This window comes from Falco biarmicus, chromosome 8 (assembly GCF_023638135.1).
Source record: "Falco biarmicus isolate bFalBia1 chromosome 8, bFalBia1.pri, whole genome shotgun sequence".
Lineage (NCBI taxonomy): Eukaryota > Metazoa > Chordata > Aves > Falconiformes > Falconidae > Falco > Falco biarmicus.
Genome location: NC_079295.1, coordinates 39418767 through 39439434, shown reverse-complemented (window position 1 = coordinate 39439434; position 20668 = coordinate 39418767). Strand labels below are relative to the sequence as shown.

The 20668-nt window shown below is 39.2% G+C and overlaps 1 protein-coding gene across 4 annotated transcripts in view; it reads right to left on the bottom strand.

Annotated features, from left to right (window-relative positions):
- ARHGAP15 (Rho GTPase activating protein 15) overlaps positions 1–20668 on the bottom strand; it is a 333020-nt gene that overhangs the window by 256125 nt on the left and 56227 nt on the right. For all 4 annotated transcript variants that reach the window (XM_056350341.1, XM_056350342.1, XM_056350339.1 and 1 more), the window contains one exon: positions 14897–14986. In XM_056350341.1, coding sequence (XP_056206316.1) covers positions 14897–14986 — 90 coding nt within the window. The remainder of the gene's footprint in view (positions 1–14896; positions 14987–20668) is intronic.

Sequence of the window (20668 nt, the reverse complement as noted above, 5' to 3'; positions counted from 1 at the left end):
TTTAATTAGAAGTGATCCCCCAAGTCAACACAATTGAGCTGCTCTCCACGCTGCCGCCGGTGAGAGCACTGGCCAGCCAACACTCTGCTTCCCCATCCTGCAATATTATAACTTCTCCCTCCTAATATGACAAAATTAATTCCTACAACCTGATAACAAGGCTATCCCTATACTAACGATGGTAAAAGGTGGCTTTGCCGGAACTGCCTGGTGTGCTCAAGCATTGCAGATCAGAGGTCTATTGAACTGCAACAACAAATAGAATCAATTTCTTCAGCTGTTTCTGCATTTCTGAACTTCCAGTGGCACAGTGCAGGAGCTCGGATGAGCAGTGCCACAGGACGGCCAGCCCTGCTCCGGCCATCAGCCCTAACAGAGCTCTCCTGGCCGGACAACCCAGCCACCGGCTGGAGGCACCTCCACGGCTCGGCGTTCGAGGGCAGTCGGGACAGAGATCGCCCGGTCAGGCACAGCTAAGAGGGAGCGGCAGGAACAGAGGGAAGCGTGCAGTTGGCTATATAGATTGACTAAGTGATACAAATCTCCGTGGTCTCTCACCCTGAACTCCGACTGTGCCCTTTGCCTGCTTAACTCCACCGTGCTGCCGTTTCAAAAGCTGTGCTGATTAACTGCAACGTTTGGCCAATGGAGAAGCAAGCAAACGGTACTTAATTAATGGGGCTGTGTTAACTTATCACAAACATCATTCCTTAAGGCAGTGACATTAAGTGAAAAAGGAAAGTTATTTAGTATTTTCTCAGGAAATAGAACAAAGAATTCAAGAGCAAGAGGAATTTTACAACATCAAATGTAGCTCAGACACAACTGATTTATATATATATATATTATTTTTTAATAAAGAGTAAGGAGTGAGAATTTAAGACAGTAACAAGGAGGGAAATGTTCCTCTAAAGTGCAAACAAAACAGGTTATGATAAGAACCAAATTTAAAACCAAAAAGTTTTAGGCATAATTATGGCATTACTGGTATCATGTTACCACATTTTAAAGGAATTGTCATGCATATCACACAGATCAACAACCATGTTGGGATCTAAAGTCCGTTTTCTAGTAACTACCACCCAACAAGTGGTGGTTACTGAAACTGTGACCGCCCAAGTAAACAACCACACACACTCTTAATATTCCAGTGATCAGGTTATTAGAGGCTACTTCCTATAGCCCATAAGTATTGACAGATATCTAGATGTACCAGGGAAACCTCACTCCAAAATGCTCTCTAAACAAAACTTACTATAGATGTGGAATATCACAGCACATATAGATAAATTCCTGACTGGTATCCAAACCCTGGCCAATCTACTAGCAGCTCATTGTTGATTGCATGCTACAGAACAATTCAGGTTGTGTTTTCCATTAGTAAACACCTCAAATTACATGAAAGGGAGAAAAAGTTCCCTAGATACAAGCATTAAATATTTATCAGCCTTCTGTCTGCTCAATCACCACTCCTCTAAAAGAGTCCATTAATTAAATACTTTAGAAACGATTAAAACACTTCTTCAGAACTTATTGGCACCTGTTAATTCACTGACCCTACGAGGCTGTGGCAGTAAATGTCTCCTTTGATTGCTTCTGTTACCAATAAGTCAGCAGCTTAAAGACAAAGGAGACACGATGCAACATCATGTACCACAACATTGCCTTAAAACACAAAAGCCAGTATCTAAAGGCAGAGAAACAGAACATTTATGTAGACAGGGCAGCACAAATAATCTATTTAACCTAATCTTTTAATTACAGGAAACATCTCGTAGCAAGACATACAAGAGCAATGAAATGACCCAGAGCTAGAAATCAAGATGATATATTTGTGTGCATGTGAAAGTAACACCAGCAGAATTCATAAAAGAAAACCTCCTTGGGCATTATTATCTTTCCATCAGGATATACTGTCATCACATTGAGAATGGGAGAAAAATTACTTAAAATATGTTATTAAAATACAAAAATTCTGAAATAGAGGGTAAAGGAAAAGAAAACAAGAGTGGAGAAAGGTAAAATTAGAGGAAAGGGGGGGGGGGGGGGGGGGGGGCGGGCGGAAATGCAGGTGAAAAGACATCTCTGCCTGAATAAAAAAAGGAGCATCTTAGGAGTGGGGGGAGGAAAGAAATAAGGGACAGACCCTAACAGACCCTAATAGCTTGACATAGCACAGCACCTACTCTACAGAAGCTGCAATGATTTTGGTGTCATTCTTTACTCAGTAATGCACTATTCAGCGGAGAGGGGTGTTCAAATCTGGCCCTGCTTGGGCAGTATGCAAATCTTCTCCCACTCCTCTGCAAGCTTTTAAGGATAGCTGGCAGAGAGTCCCCTGAAGAGTCCTGGCAATGCCACACTCTGCAGTGGGAAACGAGCATCTTGCAAAGAACCCTTGAGATCCTCCTACCCCCTCAAATCTGCGCAAGTAGAGAAGTGTTGCCTGGAAGGGGGAGAGAGACAGAGTGTGTGTGCAGAAGAGGGAGCGAAAATAATACTAGTAATTATAAAAGAGTCCTGAAATACTAGGAGATGGGGATAATAATTGATCCTTTAAGAAAAAAATGTACACTATATATAATGTTTTCTCCTTTTCCATTTGTGATATTCTGACCCTTTGTTCCAATCCTTTACCTTGCTACATCTAAGTTATTACTGAATATTTGAAAAAATTGGCTACCCTTCCTTTGATCTTCTACTATTGCATTACATTCTTCCTACTCCCTGTGCACAGTTTTTCACTCCCACATTTATTTTCCCCATTTCTTTGTTTACATTCAATTTTACCATATTTCTTCACACTTTTCTACATGGGTAAAGTCTATGTTATGTTCCAACACACATTCTTCTCTTATTCCTTACTTTGCACTTTTTAACTGATCTTGTAGAATATTTGTTTCTAGAATGACACTGAAAAAAAATAAAAACGTATGCGATGGTGAAAACATATTCCTTTTCACTCCAACTGCAGCCTTAGCTGAATTGTGCTGCCATTGTTTTCCAACAGAACTTGCATCTCCAAACTTGGGAATTCCCATCAGTCTGTCTGACAGAATTTTCCTGTTTTTTCTCAGAAGGTGTGCATTTTTCAAATGCCAGTAACATACCACTACAGAATTTCCCAGGAGTAACAGCTTGGTTTGAGGGACTCTTATTCAAAAGCCTTAGTTCCAAAAAAGTAATTTGAAACAGAAGAATCAAAACTTATTTACATTCTAGAAATCAAACCGAAACTATAACTAATGCATTTCAAAATATTGCTAAAATTATTTTCTGTGTGCTGATAAATCGCTGGACATCCTTTTTTGAGCACTGGTTGGCAATTCTGTGAACGCTAAATAAAATGATTATTTAATATTAGACTGTGAATATAATTATTAAAAGTGTGATTCAAAATCCAAACAATATTAAAAAAAAATAAGAGGGGGGGGGACGGGACAGGACACGGACAACGACAAAAAAAGAGGGGGGCATACTTCTGCTCCATTATAGCATTTTTACAGCCCTGGCCTATGGAAGGGGTGAAGGGCACTTGCCCCAGGGTGTAACTGGCTGACTGCCCAGGGGAGTGACAGAGGAGGAGGCCACAGCAATGTCTGTCCACTATGCCAGTCTGGGGCTGAGCAGCCACAAAGCTCAGGAAATCTCACTCAACCATCCTGACTCCATTCTCTAAAACATATTAAAATGGCCGAGATGTAAAAATGTATTTCCCCCACTTTTTTCAGCATGTTTAGAAGAGAATATGTGTCTTACTTGGAAAAAAATAGGGATTATTTTCTGAATAAAGTGAATTTTATTTTTTCTTTATAATCTGTGCACCACGACCCTTCTTCCTCCTATAGTACAAGCTGCAAAGAGCCGTAACACAGTGTTCCAAGGAGGGAGAAAGAGACAGTTCTTGCCTCTGACTCCCACATTCACACTGAAGAGTCCTTTTGTGGCCCCCTAAACACGTAGCTGGGGCTATGCTAGCCTAGGACCACCTCGTGCAGACTCTGCCCCATCCGCTCATAAAACAAGAGGGAAACATAAGCATGGCACCATATATATGCGCATAAATGCGTAAGATCTACTTAAATCTGTAAATCAGGGGAGCCTGGGTGAAGTCAGGGTATTAGATTCAACGGAGGTTGGTCTTGTTACCCTCAGTCAAAATCTAACTTGTACAATCTATAGCAGGTAGCTCTGGACCATGAGAAAATATGGATGGATTGTGAATGGACTTTGCTCTTTTTGCTAAGAAGAGAATTAAAAAAAAAAAACCACCCCAGTCAATCCATTGTACATTGAATTAAGTACTGCAGGAATGGGGTATTGAAACGCATAGATATTTGTTATTTCTATTTGTTATTTCTCTCTCTGGTGGCATGACACCTGCTTTGTTTTCTCCTTTTAACTTTACCATACATGAACAATGTTTCTGAATTAATTCAAGAGATCTCTGTGCAGCCCATGATTAAAAACCATTCAATTTTCATTGATTTTCAGCAGTAGTAGTGGTCAAAGCACTAGTCTGCTTAGTCTGAGAGTTGGGCGTTTGGTGGTAACAGGTTACTTCAGGAGTTCAGGTTAAAAAGCATATCATTCACTTAACTATGCAGTATCAATGCAATTCATCTCAGTCCATAACAGATGACATGTTCAATAGAATATGTAAAGTATGCCTCCACCTAGTGATGACTATGTACAAATAATAGAAAATAATAATAATTCGATTACTTAAGAGAATCTTAGTAATTGGGTTCATTTTCATGAATTAAAATGTGCTCTCATATAAGTAGTGACTTATCCAAATGCACTCTTTCCCTCCTGGAAAATTAGTCTGAAGCCCAACCTGTGAAAGCTTACCTGCAAACTCAGACCTGGAGAGGGGGGACTAAACACACTCTAGGTTTCAAGTCTGTCAATATTTTAAATATAATGTATTTGTAACAATTATGACTGTTCAGAGAAAAAACAAAACAAAGGGAGGCTGACTGAAGTGCTGTGGATTTTAAGTGTTAAAATCATCTGATAATTTAAGTAAGTCTATTTTTAAATGAAATGGTAAGAAAACCACATCTCCTCTTTGCAACTCTGTTTGCCAAAGAAAATATTTGCTAAGCTTCTTGGATCACCCTGTTTTACAGATGTAATTGCAGATATAATCACATGAAAATCCTAGGAATTTATTCACCCCAAATCAGAGAAAAGGCAATGAAAGGAAAAATAATAAAAAAAACACAAAACTATAAATGAAATAAATAAATATAATAATAAAAAAAAACAAAGTACACAAACCACACCAGAATTCAAACAATCCAGCCCCTAAACTCAAGCTCAAGTTTTTAACAGCTCTCATAATCCATATAAACGCACTCTATAAATGGGATCAATTGGAGGCCCATCCTCAAAATCAATAAGCTTGAGGAGGAGGTTTGCAAAACCAGGATCCCCAGTGGAAAGCCCTGCTCTGGGTTTTCCTTTCATTTGTACCATCTGGGAACTACCTTCGGGGTCTTCTCGGGCTGGCTACGCCTGTATTACCATTTCAAAAAGTCTCCCCGTGCCATTAGCTGTCCATGAATCACAGCTTGAGAATGGGCTGCTCTGCTGAAAACCCAGAGGTGTAGTATCTAAAAGAGACATCTAAAAGAGAGGGCAGGTCACTGCTTGCATTTCTCCCCTTGCATTCAAATCGCCTGCCATTGTCCCCTATGCACCTTGAAACATCCATACCCATCCTCTCCCCAAAGAATGTCAGCGGTAGGAATCACTCCTACACACACACACACACACAAAAAAAAAAAAAAAAAAAAAAAAAAAAAGTGAATCCCTACCATCTCGCCTGGCATCCCTCTGCACACAAATGCGAGGTGCTGCCTTTCAGGGAGAGGACAGCCAAAGCTCGCCGTGCCCAGCCAACTTTAAATATCTGCCTCACTCATTAAAAGGAAACACAAAAATGGAGGAAAGTGTCTTCGCCAAGATTTTAAAAGATGTAGTGGCTGAATACAGAAATACCAGCACCAAACATGTAAACAAGTCAGATTTGATTATCTTTGAGTGAGTTCATTTAGGATTCATTTTTCTCTTTATTTTTTCAAGAGTTTGATAAATTAAGGGAACGCGTGCAACGTTTGGGCACATATCAAGACAATTATTATTATTATTTTTAATAATAACTTACGTTAAGAAGGCTGCAAAAATCATAATGCTTTTAAATTAATTTAACTGCTTTCACTTAGGAGAATAGCAAAAACTTAAAGTACTAAAGGAAAGCCAGGCTGTTTCACATTTCTGTGCTCCTTTTCAGCTGTTGATTGCCAAGACTATGAAAATACCATTTTCCCTATTTTATAAGCACACAAAACACAGCACCGAAGGCCTCACATCAGAGGGTTTTATCCAGTCCACCAAACTGGATATCTGTAGCAATAATTCTCATTATGTGCTTTATCTTGAACCAGCCCATCCTTTGGAAGCTATTTACCCTTTCCCCATCAGAATGATGATCATAAGATCATCACCATTTTAAAAACATAAAACTATTACCAGCATAATTTAGAGCACACAGGTTTACAGCAGCACTATTCCTTCCTAAAAGCAGACGTTACTTTGTTCATTAACCAGCTGAAGTAAATAAACATTATTAGTAGGGACTTTTCGGCCAGGCACAGGGTTTTGCCCAAAGTCACTTAAAAAATGCTCTTGGCCATGACGGCGCTACATGACCTGCACCCCATCCGCTGCAGAGCTGGCAGCCCCTGGGGCAAGGCATGGCCCTGATGGCACTGGGGACAGCCCTGGCATCCTCTGCTGCCCACCATGCTGCCCCTGCCACGCTGCCCACGCCGGCTCGTGCGCTGCCCACGAGATGGCAGCAATATGTTTATGAATAATGCAGCAAGAGGCTGCAGCCCACTGCCATTTCGCATGCGAGCCGCACAACGCCACTCGCTTCTTCAGCTTACAAACCCACCCCCCCCCCCAAAAAAAAAAAAAACCCACAAAAACCAACCAAACAAAACCACCACAAACACAAAAAAAAAAAATCCCCAACAAAAACCCCAAACAAAAGACAGCACCAAAAAAACCACACACACACAACAGAAATCAACCAACACAACCCTCCGTGAATTCAGCTGAAAAATAAAAAAGGAAAAATAAGCAGCTCTGCCATTATGCTTTGCTTATGGATAAGCTGCCCGGTTTGGTTTTTTGTAAGGTTTGGCATTATCCTGGGCACAAGATGCTGCTTGTGCACTCACGTATTTGTCCAGGCCCTTACGCTCAGCCGTGCTTCTGTCCCTGACAAAATTATTTCACATGCACATTAAGCATTAACTGCTGTTATGTTTTATTTTTGCAAAGCAGAAAATGCCTGTGGCTTGAAATAAATATTTTCTTTTCTGATGGACAAATAACATCTGCACTTCTGAAAGCTGCAGCATAGCTGTCAAAAGCTAAGTGATTCATATAATTTCTTAAGAAGCACATGTGTATCAGCATACACAGACACTCATACCTATCACAGTCATTCACATATCAGCACTTACATCCGTCAAAAGATAGGCTCTCAAAAAAGCGCGGTGAGCTATTATAATAATCACTTTCAGCAGGCAGACATCTATGTACACATAATGTCAGATTTGGAGTATATGGGTTGTGGGGTTTTTTATATAAGCCTGATCTTCACAGAAAACTTAGGCTTGCTTTTCAACTTGATTCTGGAATTCTCTGGGTTTCAGTGAGCCCCCAGGGTCTGGTTCGTTCCAGGAGCTGGTTGCTCTGATGTTTCATGCCCTGCAGTGAGTACCAGGGCAGAGGTGATCTGCAGCACTGCAGGCAGCATCACCACCACACCATGCCCATAACAGCTCTTCCTTCACCCAGATTTTCAAGTCTCATCAAGACCTCCACGAGTTGTTCAAGTTACACTTCTCAAGTGATTATTATTTTTTTTCTTTTTTCCCAGCACAGTGACATTTTCATGGAATTTTTCATGGGATGGTAATTGGAAAAAGGAACTTTCTAGCTAAGATGATACTTAGCTACAAGTCAACCATAGTTTTCGCTGAGAATTTTGGATCTTCCTTCAAGCAGCCAGGTACAACAAAAAGTTGCTTATCAGGAGAGAACTTCACCATTTCTGAAAAGTAATAACTTTTTTACATTATCAGTAAGATGGTAAATAGGATTTTTATTTTATTTAAAAATAAACTACTGTCCTGATTTGGGAGTCACAAAATACATGAGGCCTTTGCTGATACCACTGAGGGGTTTGTGTTATGTCGAAGCAGACACGAGAACAACAGAAAGTGGTTAATTAGCTATAATCTCATGGCAGCTCTACCGTAACTGCTCAGCTTGTCAAAATGAATAAAGTTGCTGCTCCTTGAAATGCTTGAAACTCTGTTATAGAGTGTGAATATGGAGAGAGGCTTCTTGAAGTTCTATTATGGAGGCTGAAGACTCAGTTTCTCAAACCCTCTAAATGCACAGCACTGTCAAAGTCAGCGTCCTCCTGCTGGTACCTTGCCTGTTTTCAAACTGAATATCATTTGAAATAAAGTACAAACGTTTTGAGCGTGAAAACATTTGCTCATTTTCTTTAAGATGACACTGGTCTCATATGTCCGAAATTCAAGACCTTAGGAACAGTTTGTAAGTTCCTGTCATTAGGTGTAAAGCTTTGCTGTCATCGCTTGTATCACAGGAGTGATGAAACACGCCCTTCTCTCCATCAATTTTTTTGGGGGGAAAACTGAATTTGTTACCTGGTTTTCCTTACAATGCAAATCACACCGAGCATTTTTGTGTCCATGCTTACAAAGCAACCTGAATTTCATTCCACTCTCAATATACTCTCTTAGGGCTAACGTGAGCGACATCCCACCAAAGAGTGAAACACTGGTGAGAGAAGGCAGACAGGCTCATTTGCCTGAGCATTGCTCACCCAGCGCTTGTGAAACAAGGGTGAAACTCATATCCCACAGCTTATACGTGTGTCCCAGTTCCCAGGTTCTTGCTTATTCTGGATTAGATGAGGACCTTTCTCTTCCTTTCTCAGCTAGTGCTTCTACCTGTTGAGCCCTTTAATAACCAGGAACACCTCCTTGGGTCTCAGAAGGAGTCACTGACAACACAGGTAAACCGATTACAATTAAATCTGCCCTTTTCATACACAACAAAAAATTGAAATAATAATAAAAAAATGGCCAGTCATCTCTAAATGTCTCTTCTTTTCATCATTTTCAAATGTCATATTAAGTCTTTAGAAGGCAAAGCGACTTCTCGATTGTACAATGCTTAGTATCTGTACTGTATGCAATTTTCTGTTTTCTGCAAAACTTTCCCTACAATCAAGGATACTTTTCTTCTTACACTATGTATCCTCTCTCTTATTTTTCTGTTTTAATCAACTTTACCAATTTGGCATACAGACATGCAATGAAAATGCAGCTCTACTAAGATGCTGCCTGGTTTTGCTTGCTAAGAGCGCTACTGTAACAGCAAAATCCAAAAGCGAAGGTCGTGATCTGAACCGCTTGACAACTCAGAAAATCTGGGAACTCGAGTAAGACAATGAACCAAAGAAAGCATCATTTCATTTGTCGCTTCTGGTTTAAAAGGAATAAAAAGTTAATACGGCAATTAATAAAGAGGCTATTTTTCAACAGATGTAAATAAGAAGTGATTCCAAAAATACCCACAGAGCTACACTACCATAAGAGTAGAATAAGAATCAGGTCCCAGAATCCTGAAATCGGTACAATGCTGTATATATAAAGTGTCCACCACTCTCAGCTCTGACTCTGCACCTTGTATGCATTTCTGTCAAATACTATAAGAATTATGTGGCTTTCAAAATGAGGGGGAGGGGAGGGGAAAGACAACTAAATTCAAGAAAAGAAGACTCATTCACAGGTCTTGTATTTAGGTTATAAAATAAAAGCACTGATGAATGGAAATGGCAGATTTTCTGCCCCCATTTATGAGGTTTTACTGCATATTTTGGCAGGGGCTTTGCTGATAAGGTCACTAACAAGCCAAAGGAGAGAAACAAACCCAATGCAGAAGAGACCATTTCATGTAGTTGTGTTCTATGTCTCCCACTTACACCAATGACAGCAGAGTAGTTATGTAAAAATACACACTTGAACATCTGTAAGATGATGATGAAGAGCATTTCTTGCGCTTTTTTAAAACTAATTAAAAGTTTATTATTGAAAGAACCTCTTGCTGACACCATCTAATAAGTGTGTGATGTGGCTGTCTTTTAATTAGGCAATAATATATTCAGGTCCCTGGGATAGGAATTAAACCACAATCACAGCAGTAACCTCCAGAAGCGGACAAAATGCTGTACAGATGTTTTCAAATCACAACAGGTCCATCTAACACATATCTGATTCAAAGCCAGCAAAGGTCACTGCGCGCCTCGTAGGAGCTGTAGGCACGAGCGCTCCCAGGCTTGGGAAGCAGCACTTTCCATGGGGCAGGTCTGGGATGGGGAACACGCTCCAGCTCCTGGTAAGGACCACAGGATGCTTCACATCCATCCAAGTGCAAGGTGGCTTTTGTTAGATTTGCCTCCTCTGTACAGTGTTTATGTTTAAAAATGTAAAAAGAAATCCAAATAGCAATCCCAACCCAAGCCCCTCCGCGTCGCACTCTCAGTGTTTCCTCTAGAGAGATCATGGAAAAGAACATGATCCTTCCCATGGCAAAGCGCGGGGACTTAAAACATTCCTGGGAGGCATCCAGATACTATACTGATCCTACAGTATGTAGAACAAAATAGCTTATCATTCAGATTATGCTCTTGGACAAAGCTGGATAGCTTCAAGGACGAGGGAGTTACCCTAGATCAGCACCATAAATGTTATTATATATGAAACAGCTGCAAGATAAATTTTTTCATATTACACATAGGTACAGTTGTACTTTCAGCTGTCTCGCTGCTGAAATACTGTACGTCTTACACAGATTTCTCTATTTGTAAAATATACTTACAATTCTTAGTTGTATATGAATGAGTAACCCCTTACAGCTGCAGAGTATTGAAACAAAAGCCAATATCAAACCAGATCTGGGGCAAGAGCCAGGGCATCAAACTCCAGAAATTTTTCATGTGAAATCTTCCTAAAAAAACGAACTTGGTAAACAGGGACAAAAATTACTAATGAAACTGGAAAATGTCTGTTAGTTAAATGAATAGTGCTATTAAGAGAACAAAGCAGCTTCACCAATTCATAAGCATGCTGCCTGTGACCTTTTTTTGCACTCTTCACCTCTCTCCTATTTTTCCTTTTCTTTTTTGAACCATCTGAGAGAAATCTTCCAAAACCTCTTCAAGGAAATAGTCTACAGCCACAAGACTTTGTGCTAATGAAGCTCCAGAATTATGAAGCCAGGGGTCAAGAGCACATCTTCCACAACGTCTGGGCTGAATTTGAAATTAAAAGGGCTGCTTGACTTGGAATAGAGGGTGAGTAAAGCAGAGGAAAGAATAAACTCCAGTTGGAAAGTTTACTAGAAGCAGAAAACATTGATTACTAAGAAAATCTGTAAACTATCCTCACTGTTGGTGCCTCAGCAGCCATATGAGTACTGATCGAGAAGCAGCCCATCATGTTATTTTCTTTTTTGATAACCAGAATCAAAACACACCTACCCAATATCAAACTAAGGCAAAAAAAAAGGAAAGAGGAGAATGACAGAGTGACATAGGCGCTGTTTCTGTTCCAGTTGCTGACTGACAACACTGCCATCCCTGAACATGGTTTTATTTAGTTATTACAACCATCTCTCTGTAAATGACACTTAGGATTATTTAAGATTATGTTGTAATCCTTTTAATCCTCAGTGCTTTAAATTTCAGGCTAAACACCAAAGAGCAAACTAGCACTTAGCAGAAATATTTAAAGCATGTGATTTGAACATAAATCTTCTATTATTCACCACTCCTCTGATGAAGACCTAGTATATCATGTCATTCAGCCAACAAGAACAAACAGCACGGTATCTCACTGCAAACTGCTACACTTCCCCGTAGCATGTGAAGCTGTTTCTAACCTGTCCCTTCCCTTGGTGCTAGCTATATCATCAATAAAATAAATTAAGGAAAATCTGAAGGTTATATTTTGTGAGATGTGCATATTTTCAGTTACTATTAAGGAAAACTTGAAAAACAAAAAAACCCCACGTAATATGTTCATCAGGAACAGAAATAGATTGCATGCACAAATTGGATAGTGTGAGAGACAGATCAGACTTATCCTGTTAAACAGGGAGTAGCTCAATTAAAATGAGTGGAGTAACACAGCTGAAAACCTCATGATCAAGACCAGAAACCCAAATCTTCCTGCCTGAATATCATTTACTTGCAGTTCCTCTTCCCCCCCCGCCCCCCTCAATCATGTTTCCAGTTAGTTTTCTTTACGATACTCCTACACTCCATCTTCTTGTTACCATCCATTAACTGTCATATGCTTAGATTTTAAATTCAAGATTTCCTTCTTTTTCTTCAAACCAAAATCTCAATATTAATTTTCTATTTCTAATCTATAATTCATGAACTCAAATTGAGCACCCAGGCTAAATCAAACTCAACATTCTGCATCTACTCCTGGTACGACACATTAGCAGAAAGCAACCAGTGCTCTGTTTGAATCCAAAAAGAATGTTTTATTATTCAGAAAGTAATGAAACAAAACCCCACCAACTATGCTTTGTTGCCATGCATCGACGATATAATCATCCTTATTTCTGATCATTTCAGAGTTTGGCAGCTAATGTATTTAATCAAATAGCAATGCAATACATCTATATTTAGGTCGCAAAAAAAAAAAATAATTAAAAGATCACCCATGTTCTTTTCATTTGAACAAATCTATGAATAAGTAGACATAAATTATCAATATTATTCCCACCCACTAGGGATAAGTAGAACATCAGAAGTGTTTCCAGAAATATTCAGTACCCAGGTACAAACTGACCTCTTCGCTTTCGAACTCGCCTTGGAATCCCTCCAGACTATCTCATAAATCTTCAATCTCTCTCTAGTCCCCTTCCCACTCTATCTGCTCATGTAGCACCAGTCTCGTTCAGTCCTTTCCTTTCCCAAAATGTCACCACTACTGATGCCAAAGCCTTCTCCTCTTTCGCTCTTACCATCTGGCATAATCTTCTTGTAGTTCTCTGTCTAAACAATGCTCCATCCCTTTTCAAAATGTGTCTTAACATATGTCCTTCCTCCCATGCTTTTACTTCTTAATGTCTCTCCCACTCACTTATTGGCTTGATGAAGACACATTTTAATGGGTTCAAACAGTAGTGCATGAGTTTCCTTTCTCACATTATTCTGATTCAGTGGAGTTACACCTCACACTAACAGAAGTGAGAAGAAAATGCATTGCAAAGTCTTCGTACAACCAGTTTGGTAAATCAATAACAGCTTCATTTGTCTTTACGTTGGAAACGCATTAGCTGCAATGAATCACCACTCCAATATGCATTTCTAAACAGAAATTTTGCTTACTGCAAAATGAGAAATAAACCCTAGAAGCTCAGAATATCTGTCAGAGTGCTCAGGGGGTTGCAGAAGTGAAGGCTAAGGTTATCCTTAATCACATTCCAAGTGAAAAAGCTGAAGATTGACAGCAAAACCAAAATATTTATTCTAAAAATACCGAGGAAATGACAAAGCTCCAAGTGTTGTCTCAAGACAACCTGAAGGACGTGGGGGGTATAGAAGCATAAGTCTCACTGTCTTGAAAAAGAGGAATATTTCTAAATATTACATGCACTTTAGAAAGATGTCTAGAAAAATAAACCTTGAAAAAGCCTCCGTAACACCCAGTTGACCCAAAGAGATTTCTTCTCAAGAAGCCACATACAGTTCCTTAGGGTTTTTGTATGTGTGGTGCTTTTTTTCTTCCTTAAACCTTAAACCCAGGCACAGTTGGTTCCTCCAGCATATTTTGTTGGTGATGATGCCAAAGGGCTATACGGTAACTAACAGTATCTTGACCTTGACATGTTCCCTTTTGCGTCTCTCCTCTCTTTATTGTTTGTATTGTTAAAAAATTCTTAACGTTTGAACTCTGGGAAACAACTCAGTTCATAGAGAATAATATTTTGATGTGGCTTGATGCAACTTTTAGTGAAACAAAAAAAACCCCCACCCTTTTTCTGATATTCATGGCAGCTGGGTTATGTCCAAAACCTGAAGATGTTGCAATAGACTATTTTAGCCCCTAGATCCTGGAATGTTAACCTTGCATTAACACTTTTCTCATCCTTTCATCATCTTGGGCCTTGATCCTCCTTTTCAATTCAATGGGATTTAGATGAAGTAATTAAATAATAGTATTTTCCATCAATGAAGAATAGTCCTATGAGAAATGCATGTTCTTCTATGCTGGCCCTGACAGAGGCAAGCTTTTAAAATCCTCCCCTCCCCTCCCCTTCCAGAAATGAACCTAGGTCATCACTGTCTGAGGACCCTGAACAGCAATAAAAATAAACAGAGTAACCGCACCGTGTTGGAGCAGTGCTTGTGTAAGCAGTTTGAAGAAGTTGTGTTTATGGAAGTCCTTTAGGTCAAGATTCTAGGCCTGAACCCAAAGCAATTAACTACTAAGTTTTAAAAACAAATTGAATATAGAGCATTAATCAATAAATCAACAGGTTCTCAAGTGTTTAGCAGACTCAGTCATCAGAAATCCTTCTCTTAGAAAAATAGTAAACTGATGCTTGATAAAATGTTACACTCCAGTATTGGTAAGAAAACTGGTGCATTAAATCAGTCTCTCGTTATTAAAACCAAGGAAGTAAAACCTACCCCTTAACTTAACAGACTCGATACTTAAATGAGCAATGAAATGCATGCATTGCCTCTTACCTGAAAGACATTCTTTCTGCTGGATTTCTCTGAGGTCCACTCAATGCGAGCACCACACAAATCCACACACTCAGGTTTATATCCTGGTTTCTAGAAAGAAAAAAGGGGGAGAAAAATCCACCATGAATATAACGACTTTTCACAAACAGGGACAGTTATCAGCTAAAACAAGACAAGTTCAAGTGACAGTTGTAGAATAGCTGCTGGTATTACTGGAAAAGAGTTCATTATTCCCCAGTATTGTTAAATAACCACTCCTGAGGTGTCTTAAGTCAGAAATAATTTTTTTATACTAGATACATAATTTTAAAAATTATTAGATAGTTTAAAAAACAGTCTCATATAACATAGAATGGATCAAAATACAAATGCATACACATTGACCAGCTATTTGAAATGCTTACTTTGCAAAACCTCTTGAAAGCCTGTTGGGTTTAAAGGCAAAGTTTTGTGGGTTTTCCCAATGCAAAGTTAAATGGATGCAGCTGGAAAGGACAGAAACTAGACAAGAACATACATCATATTTGTAAGACAAGATAACTCCTTTCTCCAAACAAATTGTCATTTCTAGCTCCTAAAAAACAAGGCTTTGAGGGCATGTGTGACACCCAGAAAGTGCTCAACATGAGGGTAGCTCCACACGGTTTGCTCCTTCGCAACATCAGTGTTTGCATCCCGGAGCAACACAGCTCTGCCTCCCCAGCTCCTCTGTGTGGATACAAATAATTCAAAGAACAGATTTGTTTGCCTGCATCATTTACGTTGCTGGGAGTTGGTGTAAAGCACAATAATCCTCATTTGCCATCTAAGCTTCTTCTCCAGGGACTCTGCCTGTGCAGCACTTCTGGCAAAGCCCACGTAGAGTAGGCTTTGTAGATTAGGTTACTGCACATCCCATACACCAGTAAAGATAGTACTGGTAACAATATAAAGCACTAAGAAGTCCCTTTTGGGTAAGATATGGAGTAATATCCACATAATGTAGTTAATCAGCTTGATGCATCTTTTTTTTGCTGTGTTGTTCTTAAGCTATTTTACCTTAAACAAATGGCATCAGTGATAAAGAAAACAGACTTCGTGGAAATTAAGCATGGCCAGTCCAGCATCAGCCACACAATCAGCATTCCAAAGATTGCTCACTGAACTTCTCTGATTTTATTATTAAAGGCTAAAACCCCACGTGTTCTCCAGGATGCTTTTGAGATGGGTAGAAAAGGCCCTATTTAGGTTAGAAGAAGCAGAGTAAAATATCCTGGTCGAGTAATTTGCAGGCAGAGTCTTTGGCAGTTTTCAGTACTGGAGTTGTAATTATGTTCTCCAGTTGCCAAACCATAAAACCACCATGGTTCAACTCCCCTAAAACTGACAGTCCTGTGTGCCTTTGTTCCTTTCTACTTTTTTTTAATTATTTTTTTAATGGAAGAAATATGCTATTCAAAACAGAAGAATGTTCCTGTGGCTAAACCAGTGGAAGAGCAGGCTTCAGATTTTTTTTCCCCAGCTCCACCCCAGACTTCCTGCTTGGCCTCTGACAAGAACTTAATCCTTCTGAATTTTTAATAACAGATCAAAACTGCAGTATTGATGTTTGATTTTACAAAGGTGTTGTGAAATTTAATCAGTTAGTGTTTGCACAGCAAAAGCGACAAAGTTGAGGGAAAAAAAAAAAAAACCCAACAAAAAACCAACAGACAAGCACCAACCTGCAAACAAGGATTCAAATGAGGGGGAGGAAATAAATGAATTTTCAATATTCCTGTATTATACTTTTATAAATAGGGCTATGGTGCCTGCTTCGACTAGATCACTCCCCTTGGCGAGCAGATACCCGAGGGCATGTCCCCCCCCAGGACCCCAGGCAATGCCCAGGTCTGCGCCATGCCCAGGGGGCAGCTCTGTGACCCATCACCGACACACAACGGAGCCTTGGCACAGCGGGCCACCCCGCCTTCTTTGAAAAAATTACCCAGAAGGACAGTTTGAGCCTGAAAAGACTTCACAAAGAAGGGCAGCCTTGTTCCGCCAGCTGAAAGAGTCAAGAAAGTTCGGAAACATGTAGCGAGATGAAAAGAAGAGATTAAAACAGAAAGAAAGAAATAGGAAATAGTTTCTTGATAGTGAAGGATACTGGGCTAAGGAATGTTTTCCGCAGGAAAACTGCCATGGCATTTCACACTGAAGTGAGAAATAACAGTGGAAAGCCCAGGGAAGTTTTGCAGGAAGACGGAATAGTGAACTCAATAGGATTTTGGCATCTCTGATTTCCGCGACTGCACAAAAATGAACTTGGGCTCCTCTGTACACTCAGTGTTTAATTTTTTGTTGTTGTAGTAATCTGGAGTTTGTTTACAGCTCTGATTTTGCAATAAGCAGAAAAGTATAAGCATGTGCATCTCCCTTTCTAGAAAGGATGAGCTACAAGCTCACAGCGTTGGGATGATGCACGTGTTTCTGCCGTGTGCAATAATCAACTGGAAAACTTCTCTTTCGGAGAATTGAAAAGTTCTGCCCACAATGGAATAAGAGGTGTCTCTGAACACCACAGGAGACTCCTGGGCATGGCACAGTACATGAGCCTTCTGATGAAGACTCCATGCAAAATCATTCGGAACCACCAAGCCTTAAACCACCCCTCATGCACGTCAGCCTGGGGAGCTTCACTCAGTGGGAAGCCCTGATTAAATCCACAGGGACCCCAGGAAAACCGCCTGAAAATTCATCCTGGCCTAAACACCATCCTGGTACTCCATTTGCTTTCCATTTCATGCATTACCCAGAGACACTACAAGGAAGTAAGTTAAGGTTACGGGGAAAGCCTGCACACTCCGCGTCCTTGCTTTGTGTTTTGCAGTCAGAGCAATTATGTTATATCAGTGTTGTTGGAGGGGGTTATGCTGCAAATTGATACAAGTGTCTGCTACAATGAAATCTTCTGAAACATGAATATGGATTTCAGCAGCGTTTTCAGTCACTAAATTACTTTGCAGATGGACTAATAACCTGAGGTTAAAATAACCTCTGTTGAATACACTATCTCCGGGAATAAACAGACTACTTTGTCTTGGTCAGAAGGACCAACCGATAACAAGATTTAACACTGGTAAGAAAGAACGGAGCTGTGATCCATTTAGATCACAATGTCCTGAATTTAAAACAAAAAGCAAGTTATATTCATGTGAATGATAACAAAAAAATAAAATAGTATATCAAAAATACTACCACAGACAACCAAGGCAGCAGCAAACGATAATGATTTAGCTACACAGGATGCAAACCTGCATTTTCAGTAATATTTGTAAACAACCTTATTTTCTGACTCTTTCTTCTGTGTGCTTTAATTGTTGTGCTCTATTACTGATAATACCAGATGTGGTCACCAGTTTCACCAGAAAGCTATGGATCCCACTTTTCTCAATGCGAATCAATAGGGAAGTTGTTACAGAGAGTCCTATGTCTACAGACAGAGCAAGGAACAACAAAAACACCCTTTAGCGATTACCAGCTCTTTGCATTAGAATATTACTCCAGATTTTGGTAAATATAATTTTAAATCACCTCTAAGTGTTATCCTATCATCAGAAAAAAGAGGTATGATTAGAATGTGCTTTCATTTCCCTCTCTCTCCTGTTGCTTTTATTGTAAAATATCATTCCTTTTATAATGATGCTATCTTAGTCTAAATTTTCACTTCATGTACAGTATTTAATATTTAATAATTAATGAATTAATATATTTATAATACAAAGGAACATTAATCTTTCTTTTAAGTCACATCATTTTCCTACTAACAATAAAACTGCTTTGTTATAAGCCATACTATCGTGAATGAACATTGCTCCTATTACATTATTTAATTAATGGCTGAGCTTGCCTTTCCCCAAAGTAAACTACAGCTGGAAAAAATAATAAAATCAGTAAACAAATGATTTCTAATGAATCCTTTTTGTATTATTTCCTTTCCACTATCAAATTTATATCTGGTTAAATGGTTTACAAAGGAAATAAGCATAGAATTTGCTTTATCAGATGAGATCAACATGACGATTTAGGTTTTTTTGATGTGTGAAATTTGAGTTTAGGAAATTGGGTTATAAGATTTTGAATGCTGACAGCTCTTGTTGTTTTCAAGCTTTACCCAATTTGTTTATTTACCATTGCATAAGTTACATGCAATGGTAAATAAATACGCAATAGACAGAAAATGTAACTTTAACAGCTTTTTTTCACCTCTTTAACATTGAGTTCAAAGCCCCAGTGCTCAGATCTATCATGGAATAAATAAATAAAACAAAATAAACCCACACACTTTTTTTTTTTTTTCACCATAATGAGCAAAATATGGGATCAATATGTCTGTGTTCTTCCCAACACAGGAGGCAGTAGATGTTATCTCACTGACTGTGAGCACTGTTGATGACTGAGACTTCAGTGAAAGGGGCTGACTTCTCAGACGAACCTCTCTCATAACACACCTTAATTTTTTTAGCTAAACAGATTGAGATATGGGCCAGAGACTCATTCTTCAGGCAGGTCTACTTCAGAATCTAAACCTCTAAAGAGCTAATGGGAATTTTAACCATGTGGAGGAGTCTCAGAGCAAAATCAAGCCTCCTGCGTGTTGAATTTCTGCTGGCCCATTTATACCCTGGGATGTGGGTGAGGGCTTGCAAAGAGAGAGGAAACAAGGTTGCAGGTAGAAGTATAAGAAAGCTAGTAAATTATAAGACTAGTTCTAGTAAGTTCATCTGAATTTATTTTTTTTAAAATAACATGATTCAACTTTAAGGAAAACACAATACTGAAAAAAAACCAACCCATTAATTCAAGCTGTACTGTTTTCATGGCTGCAGAAAACTTGTATTTTCTAGCTGTACTAGCACAAACACAAGCAGAAAGTGCCAGATTTCACCCTTTATTTATTTTTATTGTTTCAGCTGTTTATTGTTTTTTTGCTACAACCCTACCTTCTTTCCAAAAAAGTAAGGCATTGAATGGCATTCTTTAAAGCTGATTTAATGCAGGTGGCATTGGTAGATCAAGAATGTATAGAAGGAAAGGTTTGCATCACCTGCCATGGAAAAAAAACCAACCTAGCTTATTGTTTGTGACTCCTGCCAAAGAGAGCACCTTTGTGGCCACCCATCATGCCAATGAGGTTTGGCAGGTTTGATCAAGCCTTGAGAGCCTTTCACAACAGGGCTTTGTCAAACCTGTCCCTTCGCTGCCCACAGTGTCACACATTTCCTGAATTCCCCTTTTGTGGCCCACATTCAAGTTCATCGGCTCAAACTCGGCAGTAACTAGCGCTGAAGGGATACACGCCGTTATTGCTTGCGCAACGTAGCTGTCACATCTCTGAAGACTAAGATCGGTGGTTTTTCCTTGGGGCACAATAAAAAGGTACTGCAAATTTCACTTTGTAGTAACTACAGGCTACAGAAATTGCATTAGCTGCATTAGATGGAGTCATAGAAATATTCAGGAAGGTTAGTGGGATATGGTAGATGTCACATCTATACTACGATAAAAAATCACTTTGCTAACTTAGAATGTTTTCTGCTTTGGTAACACCCTATATTAAGGTGCCATTTATAAATAATTTATTATTATTTATTAATGTATAAGCCACTTTATAGGATGGTAGATAACAAGTTAAATTCATGTATTAAAGATGCACATACATGGTTTAATATAATTTACGTCTCACAATATCCTTTGCAACAGATTCTCATCGCATCATCTGTTAAGCATTTATTACTAATGCATTTTATA